The sequence below is a fragment of the Ambystoma mexicanum genome, chromosome 13 (genome assembly GCF_040938575.1).
Source record: "Ambystoma mexicanum isolate Mex_15411 chromosome 13, UKY_AmexF1_1, whole genome shotgun sequence".
NCBI lineage: Eukaryota > Metazoa > Chordata > Amphibia > Caudata > Ambystomatidae > Ambystoma > Ambystoma mexicanum.
The window spans coordinates 207,098,312-207,110,986 of NC_090938.1; the positions used below are offsets into that span (position 1 = coordinate 207,098,312).

The window sequence follows — 12,675 nt, forward strand, 5'->3', positions numbered from 1 at the left end:
CCTGGACACAAGGAATCTCGGCAGAGCCGGTACTATGGAGCCTTGGATGTTTACTGAACATCCTGTCCCTTGAATTAGCCTCCAAAGGAGGAATCTCTGCAACGCTGGTAACAGGAGTTACGGTCGACAACCTCTCCCTGTGCCCCCTCAACAGAACCGGTACCTCTGCGAGCGCGGGAAAGTTGAGGAATCCACCTCACAGACGAGACCTTTATAGGCCTCTCAGTTCTGTTGGTACACACCTTAGCCTCGTTAAGAGGAACCTCGGAACAGAGTCCGGTCTTAATAGCTCCCTCAAGATGGACCTCGAACTGTGGTTCGGTCCAGAAAGCTTCAACAGAGGCCTCAGGGCGAATCCTGGTGTCTGTTTGGGAACCTCCAGACAAGGAAACCTCGGAGCGAACTCCGGTACCAAACGCCTCAGCACGTCTATGCTGGCTATTAGCACCTGATCGTTGAACCTCGGATCGTGATCCGGTATAGGCGGGCCCTTCGCGGAAACCCTTGGAGAAAACCCCGGTACTCCCATTAGGCCTGCAAAGTACCTCATGGATAACTCCGGTAGCAGAGCTTTTGAAGCCCCTCCCAGACCTAGAGGACCCCGGAAAGGAGTCCCCCAGCCAGGGTGCCCTGAAAAGTAAAGAATTTACCGGGCGTCTCTTCTTTCCGTCAATGAAGAGTTGGAAATGCACTGGAGTAAGCTTCTGGAAGATTTCCTCCCACCTACGAAGACGACATTGAAGTGCCCGGACTGAAAGGGAGACGCAGAGAAACACTAGTCCCTACGGTGATCCGGTCCCAGACACTCCAAACAGAGAGAATGGGGATCCACCCTAGCAAAGCGATGCTCACAAGAAGAACAAGTGTCAAATCCCAAAAGCTCTGGCATAGACGGAGGAATAGGCGACCGCAGAACCGGAGCAGGAGAGAAGGACAACGGGAAAGAAAAAAGGTCTTCCCGCTGATGCTTGTGCGTCCAGCCACGACCGCGTGGAGAAAAGGACTGAAGGGCGGGGTTACAGCCGCGTGCGGTACCCCACGTGAAAAGAGAAGGACACTTTCAATTTGATGCATATTTACAAAAGTGCTCTGGTCCCATCGCACAGGACGGAATGTCCCAAAAGTATGGAGGAAAGGGGACGGGACGTAGGAGTACAATAGTTACAGGTAAGTAATTGTTCCTTCTCCAGCATGGACTCTGGCATGGATTCACATGCGCATGAATAAAGAATATATAGCAGTACAAACATGCACAACCACAGGAGGGGCCAAGGCTCAACATTAACATCTCTTACCTCCTCACCGGGCTCACCTTCAAGCGGACAGGTTGTGCAGCACAGCTTGGCCGACTCTGGACTCCTCCCTGGAATCCCTGTCGACGCAGTAGAATTTCGTGAAGGTGTGCGTCGACCTCCACATAGCAGCCATGCAGATGTCCAGCAGGGGCACACCAGACAGGAACGCCGTAGTTGCAGCGATCGCTCGGGTCGAATGGGCTCTTGGACGGCCAGGCAAGGGTCTGTTTGCCAACCAGTGACAATGGGTGATGCAGCCGGAGAGCCACCTGGAAATGGAAGCCTTGGAGAGGGTCTTCCCATGATTCACAGGGCCAAAGTTCACAAAAAGGTGAGACGTCTTCCGGAAACTCTTTGTGCTGTCCACATAGAACTTCAGCGCTCTAGCCACATCCAGCGAGTGCAAAGTCCTTTCAGCCATTGACGAAGGCGTCGGGAAAAACACAGGTAACACCAAGGGCTCATTTAGATGAAAGTCTGACGGCACCTTGGGCATGAAGGATGGGTGCGGCCGCAGCACCTCGTGAAAAGTCAAGTAAGGTGGTTTACAGGACAGAAGAGTGTCCTCTGTAATGTTATGTTGTTACATTTAAACACTGAAGTCCTAATTATTTGTAATGTTTGGTGTGTTATAAAATAATTAAAAAAAAGATTTATAGGACAGGGCCTGAATCTCACCCACCCGTCGTGCAGAGGTGATGGCCACCAGGAACGCGGTCTTCCACGACAAAAACGTAATCAGAGCTGAATGCATAGGTTCGAATGGAGGGCCCATGAGCCTAGTCAGCACCACATTCAGTTCTCATGCCGGGGCCAGAGCCTTCACCGGTGGGAATGAACAGAACATTCCTTTGACAAACTCCTTACCAGACGGTGTGACCATAACGACGACCGTCCCGAAATCTGGTGTAGCGGGAGATAGCGCCAGATGAACTTTGATGGATCCATGGGCCAGTCCTGCTTTGGCCTACGACAGCAAGTAAGGCAGTACCTGCGGAGCCGTGATTCGTAAAGGGTCAATCTCCTATGCACTGCACCAAACGGCAAACCTCTTCCATTTATGTCCGCAGCAAATTAGCAAAGAAAATGCCCTGGCCTTGGCAAGCACCTCCTTACAGCCCGCTGGGAGATTGTAGCCCCCGAACTCTAACGCTGAAGGAGGTAGGCCTTCAGGTTCAGCGATCCTGGGTCATGGTGCAGAGTAGTGCCTCCTTCCCTGGCGAGAAGATCTGCGTCCACTGGAAGCTTGACTGGAGGGGACGCTGAAATGCTGTGAAGGTCTGGGTACCATATCTGCCTCGGCCATGCTTGTGCGATGAGGATCATCCTGCACCGGGACCGTCTGAGTTGATTGATGATGAGTCGAAGAAGCAACTTCAACAGAGGGAACTCATACAGAAACAGGCCGTCCCAGGGGAATGATAATGCGTCCCCCATGCTCCCCGGCTGGGAAACCTGCTGGCCAACCTGTGGCACTTGGTGTTCGTCACCGCCGCAAACAGATCGATCTGGGGATTGCCCCATCTGCGGAACAGGAGATCCACTTGATCCTGCCGAAGCTCCCATTCGTGGCAATAGCACAGCTCCCTGCTGAGAGATCGGCGGCTATGTTCTTCACTCCTGCCAGATGAAACAGGATGAGGAACATCCCCTGGGCTAAGGCCCAGAGCCATAGGTCCTGCACTTCTTTGGAGAGTGCTGGGGATCTGGTGCCCCCTGCTTCCTGATGTAAAACATTTTGGTGGTACTGTCCATGAAGAACCGCACCACCTTGCCCTTGAGGGACAGAAGGAAGGACTTGAGAGCACAAAACACTGCTCGCAGCTCCAGCACGATGTGCAACGTTTTCTCCTCTGGCAGCCACAGGCCTCTTGAGTGAAGACTTCCGATGTGCGCTCCCCAACCTTCCGTCAGGACTGTCTCCTGGTGCGGTCTGGAAATGGAAGTTCGCCAGGCGGCCTCCCACCGGGTTGCACAGGTCGGGTCCCGATGCCATGGCCGGTTCAATCCTGCTTGGACGTGGAAGGGCCAGCTTGGGGACCTTAGCGATGACGTCCTCCTCCAAATTTCTTGGAACGGCCCCTGTTGGTTTCATGGGCCGAAGAGCAGGAGGCTTAGCGGTAAAACTTTGGAGGATCCTTGGGACTTGCTACCCGAGGACCGAAAGGACGGCCGTCGCGGCTGAAGCGCACCTAAGGCACGAGCTGTCTCTTACTTGAAGAGACTCATCTACAGCCTTACCGAACAGATTTTCCCCGTCAAGGGGCATGTCCAGCACCCTCGACTGAAAGTCTTAATGAAAATTGGTGGCCTTAAGCCAGCCCCGACAACTAAGGCAAACGATGTTGCTAATTTGGCGGAACCCTGTGCCGGTGATGGCCATGGCCACCGTGATGCTGTGCTCCGACGCCACCTCACCTTCCTGCAGAATCTCCAATGCTTCCAACCTATTGTCGTCGGGGAGGAAGTCCAGAATGGGAGCGATCTTGAACCACAGCTCCCGGTCGTAGCGTGCCATGATGGCGAGAGCATTGGCGGCCTTTATGGTAGTCGCTGCCGAGGAGATAACTTGTGAGACAAGCCCTCGTCCCAAATGTCATCCAGCAATGGGACTGACAGGATGGTCTTTCTTTTCGCCTTGCAGCGCTGATATAAGAAGCCCTCCTTTTTCTCCTCTGGAACGAGCTGGAAGAGCTCCAAAGCCCTGGAGATCATCGCGTGAAACGAGCCGATCGTGTCAGGCGAGGGTGGAGATGGGAGGTACCCCAACCTGCCGTCGTAGTCCTTGCCAGTGCCCATTGTCGCTGTGTCAGGGTCCATCTCATCCCTCAGGAGTGTGTGGGAGGGACGGGGGGGGGGGGTCAAAGGGTGGCACTGAGGTGGAGGGTGTACCTTCCTCTTCTTGTCCGGTGGTTCCCCCGTCAGCACTGGCGCTACAGGTGGGGCCGCCGGCGTAAGAGGCATCCGAGAGACCAGGGTATGCAAAGCCGAGAGAATGTCCACTGAGAGGTCTCTAGGTGGCTGTTGAGGTGGCGGTGGCAACTGAGGAGGTGGTAGAACCGGTAACTGGGGTGTAGGCTGATCGCCCGGTTCCTCGATTCCTCATCGACGGTATCCTCATAGTCGTCGCCTTCGTCAGAACCCTCGTCGTAGGGTCTACTCCTGACGTTCACTTCCTACTGGATGGTCCGGAGGTAGGTAAGCTCCTCTTCCGAAGAGATAACCGTGCACTGTAGGATTACTGCCCCCCCCTTTCTCCGCGACCAGATGGGATGGATCTTCTGCAGCGTCTTCTCTATGTGCTGAAAAGTGAACTCTCTTCTGGGCGGGAGGGACACACCTTCAGGGTTGCGTCCTGCGGATACGGCATCCTTGGTGAGGGACAGCACCACCCCTTTGATGGAAGGGGTGGCCTTCGTCGGATGCACCTGGGCCTTCAGACAGGACATGTCCCTTGTCCTGCTTGGCCTTGGACGACCCAGAGGCCTTCTCCTCATGGGGAGGGTCAGCGCCCCGATACCCCTTGGCCTTCTCTTGCAGGTTGCACTTGGGCTTCTCCTCGAGTTTGCCCAGATGGTCTGACTTACTCTTTGACGAAGACCCCGATTGTTGGCTGGCGGCTGAAGTCGGAGGTGATGCTGTACTCGCTCTGGCCGCCGAGGAGTCTTTCGCAACGGAGCTCCCAGTGACAGTGGACTTGCAGTGCTTTACCTTTTGTTGGACCCCCACGGGAGGGGCACCCTCAAAAGGTCTTAGAAGACCGCTCAGCTTTCTTGGAAGCAGGGGAGGCCTGTTGCTGGGTTCCACCCGCAGCAGGGGCCTTGGCCTGCAGCCATTCCTTGAGCCACCTATGCTGATCTTTCAGAGTGCAGGCAGCATTTCCTTGAAAAATGCACAATCTGTCTCCACGTGCATTGGGTACAGACAGTAAAGGCACTGGGAATGCTTGTCGTCCGAGAAGACATTTCCGTAAGCCGCAGTCGGAGCAAAGTCTGAAAAGGGGGCCTGAATCATCCTCCTCCTCCAACATGGTCTTCGCGGTGAAGCTTCCACGAAGAAACTCGATGAAATTCGCACGAGAGACGCTGAAGAATCCGAAAAATGGGTCCCCGTTAATCGGAAGGTTTATCGATGGAGCACAAGCCTCGATTGACCAAAAAATTTAGTAAAACTCGTCCAAAAAGCGAAAAACACAGTAAAAGCTCGAGAGCGAATCACGAGGACTCCCAACACTTGAACGTTGCGGTAAAAATCTGAAGATGGCTGCCGGAGGAGGGGCTTAGGTAGAGGACAGTCATTGGCTGGGGGCAGCATGACCCAGAGCTCAGTGATTGGTTGTTAGGAGAAAGACAGTTCAGAAATCAAACAAACAGATTATGTTCTTTACCGAGGATTCCCAGCCTGATGACAGAAATATTCATGAGCATGTGAATCCATGCCAGACCGTATGCTGGAGAACAAGGAGTTCAAATTCAGCTCGTGCTTTCTCAAACAAAAAGGAAATACAGTCAATCACCCAACCAAGATAAAATGTACAGCTGAACACTAGTTTAAAACATGCAACCACAAACACCCTTTCAGGCCATCCACAAAAAGTGCAGGAAGTTCACATTAAAGGATGGCGATTAGAGTAGCTTTTGAACAGGATTAGACCACATATGCTGAAAAGTATGACACTAAACATTATGACACTGAAGGGACAGAAACTGTGCATAACTTAATCTTACCAGAGACTATATTCACAATGCGATAAGGGATGCCCAGGGACTGGTAGAACTCCTCTGCAGTGCCAATCATCTCTTCAAACATTTCCCAAGACTTGTTATCATGAGGGGAAGCATAGACAAACTGTTCAATCTGCAGAATGAAGGAACAGCATTGGTATAACCACGTTTAATAATTATACAATTAAATTCACCAAAACCATTGCATGCACTTAAACATTAGCTGCATGCAAAACCCATCATAAAAAACATCAACTTCTAATTGCGCTAAACAGGTTTCCACAATAGGGCTTTTTTCTTTCCTGAATTTCTGTTTTTGTACAGACAAAAGTAACTCACATTCTCTGAACTGTTAGGATTGTCTGAGCCTTGCCGTTAGGCAAGATTGTGTGCAGTACCCTTTGGGAGACTACACTAACCTTGTCCTCCTGGCAATAGGTAACCCAACCTTCGCTATAAGTCTGTACTACACAGGTTGGTAGTGTGGCTGAGCAGCCAGGCTAATCTCAAGAAGGGTCAATGTGAGCAGTAGGGTTATTACATAGAGATTCACAGTGACAAGTATTCAAATAAACATTTACACTAAGGTTTCTTGATTAAAGAATTATTTATTAATTTAACAGTCAGTTGAATAAACCTTCTTCAGAAGGGGCAATTATATGTAACACTCAAATAGACTTCATAATACACACTCCCAGTTTCAGTAAATCCTAAGGTGGCTTAAATAACTAGAACACTGGACATTGATATAACACTGGTACATTTAGAGTAATATCGAGTTTGGTGTCAAAGAAAAGGTTTTTGGGAATAAAACAAAGGTTAGCAAATATTCTTAAGCAGGTAAGTACTTATGAACCCTCCAATGCAAAGTGAATTAACACTTTCCTGGGGGGAAGGTAAAGCACAAAGTCAGAGGTAAGAAGAGTATTTCAGGGAGCCAGGACAGCCAATGTTAATTGAACAAAGTCTAGGTGAGCTGAAGAACTTCTTGCAGGTAAGTAACAAAAGTCTTGCACAATGTTTTAGAAGTCTTTGTAGAAAATGAAATCACTGTAGGGCCACAAGCTGGGATGCTTGCGAGGGGCAGAGCTGCAAGCAACTCTACAAAAAGCAACCAATACAAGTCTCAACTGAGAGCTAGTAAGGTAAGCAACCCCTTAATTTTATAGTACCTCAGGTTAGAAGAAAGTGGTTCCAGCTTGATTGATATTTTATTTCTATCGCGCTCGTACACAAGTGTTTCAGAGTGCGACAAGGCAAGGGAGGGGAACAGGGAGAACAAAACAGCTATCTTACTAGGCCCAGTGACATTGAGAACGCGCAAGTGCATGGAAGGGGGAGAGGTGGAAAGTGCGAAGCAGAGGAGAAACAGATAAATAACAATAAATAAATAATAAAGGCAACAAACAGTGATAATGCAGCCAGTAATTTGCAAGTGCTAGGTTTAAGGCAGAAATCGAGTGAGCTCGCTTCTGGCCTGTGTAGGTCTGCAGAGCCTGTTGTTCAAGGGCCTCAGTCGTGGGGACAAGAGGGAGGACATCTGGGGACTCCTGCACTATGAATGTAAGGTCAGCGGCAGCAATGGGAAAACTTCAATTCAGCAGCACTTTGCAGTTTCAGCTTCTCTCAGCTATCGCAAATAGCACCACCGTGGTTCTCGGATACCACTATGGACTTTCCTTGCATCTGGGGTTCAGCACTCTGTTGAGGTGGCTCAGGCTTGGTCATTCCTGTTTCATGGGAGTCCGGAGGATCTTCCTGGAGCTCGGGTCGACTTAAAGACACTCACTCGATTTCTGGTGTTCCTCTCCCTGCCGATTGGTCCCTGCAGCAGCAATGGAAGTACAGCCAGCTCCGAGATGATGTCCAGATGAGCTTGTCTTGGGTTCAATTGGTCCCACCAACCCAAGGGGAGAAGTCGTCCTTTGCAGGGCTTCTCTAGTCGAGGCAAATTCGGAGCTTCAGCACAGCAGCATGGCTACAGCGGGCAAACCAACAATCCAGGAGTTGCAGCAGGCGTCTCTTCCAAGTACTTCTTCGGATTCCTTCGTCCAGTGGTCAACTCTGCCTTTCAAGCACGAAGCCTTGCATTTTATGCAGGTTCATTCGTAGCCTAAGTATCAATCAGCGGGCTAATCACCTTTGGGTGCATTCCTGTAACCAAGGGGATTAAGCACAGGGTGTTTCGGGCACCTCCCTCACTTCCTGCCCCTGCCAGACATACTGGAGCCAGAGGCTGGCTTCACCAGTGAATCCCGCCAAAGAGAGAACGAACAAAGGGGCCAAACCTGGTTTGGCGCGCAGAGTAAATCTCAAGAAGGACCTTTCCAACAAGAAATGGTGAAAAAAGAAGACCGGGCCATATTGACAAAATGGGCACCCATGGGTGTTTTATTGCAGCTGTGAGAGTAGCCCACGGTAAAAGCACACAATTGCAATAAAAAGTACACCACTGCCACCAGCCATTAATTGTAGAAAGGGTAACATAAAAATGTTATTTGAGAAATTAGACAAAGTAACCCCTGCAGCATCCTCTGGTAAGATAGTGTGTGCTGAGTCTAGAAAGTTACAAAATGTAAGTAAAGTCAATTTCACTTCACTGCTCTGGGAATCAGTAGTTATACCCAGAGAAGGTATTTAAACCTTTGGGGAATTTGAGAGACTTCCCTGTGTCACTGCACTTAAGGTGCTGTGTGCCACAATGTAAAAAGATGATACCTATGGAGTTTGTCAGACTCCAAAAGCAAAAGGAAACAGAGTCCAAATTAAACAAAAATGTACGAGGGGAAAGTCGAGCAAAAGTGCTGGGGGTTCTAAGGTAGAAGGGAATTAGCATATTTCTGAGAATTCTCCCTAACACTTGCTTAGTGAAACAAAATACCATAAGCACTTTAACCAATAAAAGTAGACTTTGAAATTAGGCACACATTTCTTAATGGTACTAAAAAGTGAAATGGATTCAGATCTCCATTTCTTTATTAGCCTATGGAACTCAACTCCTTCAAGATAGATGAAGCAGGAGAATGCACTCCTCAAACATTCCCCATTCCCCAAAATATTGTTGAGCTGGGTGCTCAGTTGGCATATCCGATCGGATTTCAGCATCCATCATCATCCTCAAGCACTTTTCACCAGCTTACTTTTACCAAACACACTCTGCCATTCCGTAGATAACTTCACTCACTCACCTTTTCAAACTGATGCACTCTGAAGATGCCCCTGGTATCTCGGCCATGAGAGCCAACCTCTTGCCGGAAGCAAGTGGAGAGTCCAGCATAGCGAATTGGCAGGTCCTCAGGCTTCAGCCACTCATCCCTGTGGAGGGCAGCAATAGGCTGCTCTGAGGTAGCAATCAGATACTTCTCGTCAACAGTGCTGTCCTCCGATTTCTCACTCCCTTTGCCAATCACCTGAAAGACAGAAGCAAAAAGCAATGATTCAGTGCAGAGCAGCAGTAAAAAGATACTAGGTTTTGATCATCATTCTGGTCAAGCTTACTGAAGGCATAATGACATTTGCAAGAAAAACTTGTGTGAGGCATACCCTGAAATATGAAGTCTTTCAGTTCTAAATTAGGATTATTAGATCTACAATTTATATAGACAGGGAGGATCATTTTAGAGATTTAGTACATTTGCAAACCCTATTTTTGCAATGCTAAATTTGCATCACAGCAAATCAGACACATGAAGATCTGATGAGAGCCTTAGCTTCCCTAGGATACTCCCAAAATATCCTGTGGCGGGAAGCCTAATGGACTGTTGGATAAGATGTATTTTCATAGCAATGATAAATCTTCCTGACCCGTGTCAAACCCAGAACATTTTGCTTTACTGGTGGATTATTTTTCCCTATTCCTCAGTGAGTGGGGACCTTTTTCCACACTCGCATATCCTTTTACTCTTTTTATGGGCATCATTTCTAAGACTCTCCATAGCGTCCTTTTAATTTTATTACTTTTGAAAACTTCTGGTATATACCTTTTTATCGTTACATGGTGGCCCTTAGGGCTCCCCTTTCACTTTCTCTGGCTAACCTTGTGAAAACTACAGTATCAAAGGAAAGGATAATTCTCTCCCTTCTACATTTTGTTAGGTGAAAAACAGCACACCCCACCTTATGTGGAGTGCTGGGGAGATACAATGTATCCGCTTTCTCATTCCAACTAACATTTCTCTTACAGGGATAAGCTTACATTAAATGGCTGGTGGCAGTGAAACTTTGTATTAATTTGGTGCACCTTTACAGCGAGCTGTTATCAAAATGGCCCCACTCTTCATCATTTTAGTGTTCCTTGTCCTTTCCTGTTCCTTTCCTTGAACTCCAGGGTGTGAAAATCCTTTGTGTCAATTTTATCTTTGGCGGGAGACCTCGGTCAAGCCTGCCCAGGCTCCAGAGTATCTGAAGGCAGAAAGCGAGGGAGGAGTCCAATACTCTGCAGCCCTTTGTCTTCCAGCCTGACTGCGAGAATCCAGTTCAAACTGGAAGGTTGGCTGTCTTGAAAGGACTGCCACCCCAACCCCCCAGTTTGAATGTTGCATGTCTTTTTGATTGGCTGGGCTCCTGCATAAAGTCTGATCCTGGAAGCTGAAGTAGCAGTCGACCACTGGACCGGAATCCGAAGAGTAAGATTAAGAAAACACGGCCGAGACGATTTCCAGCGACCAGAGAGCCTGCTGTGTAACGGGAGTCTCTGGTTACCCTTCCTTACAAGCGACCTGGGGACTGCGAAAACAAGGACCCCGACACAGAACCTGGTGAGACTCACTAGACTCAAGATAACCTGCATTTTTAACCATCCCACGCTGTGGTGCGACTTTGCGGGTTGCAATGCCCCAATACCCTGGGACCCAAAGCCATTGTGCGGTGCATGGTCTTCCGAATCGAGCTGAAACTTTGGTGTGACCCTGCTGAACCTCCAGAGGCGTGAATAATCTCAGACAAGTCCCCTCACCAAGTGCTGGACCTTGCAAGTGACTAGAATCCGATGATATGTGGCTGCTCTTTTTCCGCTCAGGCTCCTTTGGAACTCTATACCCGTTGGCATCCGTCTTGCAGGGTTCAAGAGGGCAGTCAAGCCCTTCTTTAACTCAAACGATTAGACTAGGTGTGCCTTCAGCTCTGTACCCCCTGCTCCGACTCCTGGCATTGGCCCTCTTACATGCTGTGCACTGAGGGATTCGGCATGTTGTGCACTATATGAATTTAACATAACATTCAGTTTTCTTCTTGCTCCTGAAAAGGGCACCAAAACTACAGAGCTGCACCCAGCTGCGAAGAAACTCTTGCCTGGAGCCTTCCATGCGATCCCTGCTGCAAAAGCCCTTCAAGTGTCCCGTCTTCAGTCTTCACGATAAAGGAATTCAACTATCAGGTTTTTGGCTGCAGATCCTGAAATCTCCCCTGCTGCAACCTCTTCTTCCGTGCTAAGGTAATGTGTTGGCTGGGGTATTTACTTACCTTAAGCCTGTGTGATTTCTGTAAAGCTTTGGGTGCTCCTGTATTTGGGAGTACTCTCATCCAGTTCACCCAGACCCACTGCTGGAATCCTCCTAGGGTGTTTTCTCAGATGTCCCTGCACCCTAACTAACTTTAAAGTGAACTACTTACTTGTTTGAACAGTCTTCCACAGGAACTCTGACCTTTGCCTGCAACGGAAGCCTATCTCACCCTTCTTACTGCTGGCTCCTAGACCACTGGGGTTCCTCTTCTTCCCCCGAGTGAGCTCATGCAATAGAATAGGGAAGGACTTGATAAGTAAGGGATTCTGTCTTGAAAAGTATAACAAGTGTTTGAACAGTACTTACTTGTGAAAGGGTTGGTTGGTAACTGTCACGCAAAGTGAGCAGCGACAAAAGTTATTACCTTGAATGTGTGTTGTGCCATTCTGAAAAGTATATATACATTTATTTTACTCACCTGTGAATTGGTTGTGCCTCTTCCCCAAAAGTAATACTGTTGGCTCCAATTTACTATTCCTGTTAGGATATAAATGTATGAGTGTCCCCATTGGGTCTTGCTTCCCCTGACTTGCTGTTAGCCTGTCTGGAATAAGTCTGCCTTAGGTTATGCTTAAATTTAACTTGCTGGTAGCTCCTTTAAAAACGTATATAGGTTTTACTTACCTTAGGTTAGCTGTGTGCCATCCAAAAATAAGTTCATGCATTATTGCTTTCCTCAATCTGTGTTCCACAGATTTGAAAAGCAACTTTAATAGTATATTACATTAGGTTTTACCTGCCTAGGATAGCTGTGTGCCATTCTTTAGGTGTACCTGACCTTTGTGTGCCTAGTGCAATCTGAAATTAGGATAAAGAGTTCTTGGACTGTGTACCACTGAGCCAAAAAGCAACTGTAATTGAATAGTACACCAAAAGGTTTTACTTACCTAGTATAACTGTTAATCTCAAAGTAGGTTTAGGTATATACCATTCCTTGAATTTGTGTTTCACTATTCAGAAAAGTATCCTGGTGACGGGGTTGGTTGATTATGTGATTTATTTGCAGAGTGTCACTGCATAACTGACAGGGTCTACTACCCTTATATTATTGAAAGTAATCAAAAAGTTAACTATTGGTTGTACTCCCCATGAATAGGTGTGGCCTATACTAAATGTGTATGAGAAGGTCTGCCTTCCCTAGAATTACTGTTAGGT

General features: G+C 48.4%; 1 protein-coding gene across 1 annotated transcript in view; it reads right to left on the bottom strand.

Annotated features, from left to right (window-relative positions):
• The window catches only part of SARS1 (seryl-tRNA synthetase 1), a 345,554-nt gene that overhangs the window by 88,181 nt on the left and 244,698 nt on the right, over window positions 1–12,675 (bottom strand). The window contains exons 7-8 of the mRNA XM_069633659.1: window positions 9,208–9,429; window positions 6,023–6,152 (exon numbers count right to left, since the gene is read on the bottom strand). Coding sequence (XP_069489760.1) covers window positions 6,023–6,152; window positions 9,208–9,429 — 352 coding nt within the window. The remainder of the gene's footprint in view (window positions 1–6,022; window positions 6,153–9,207; window positions 9,430–12,675) is intronic.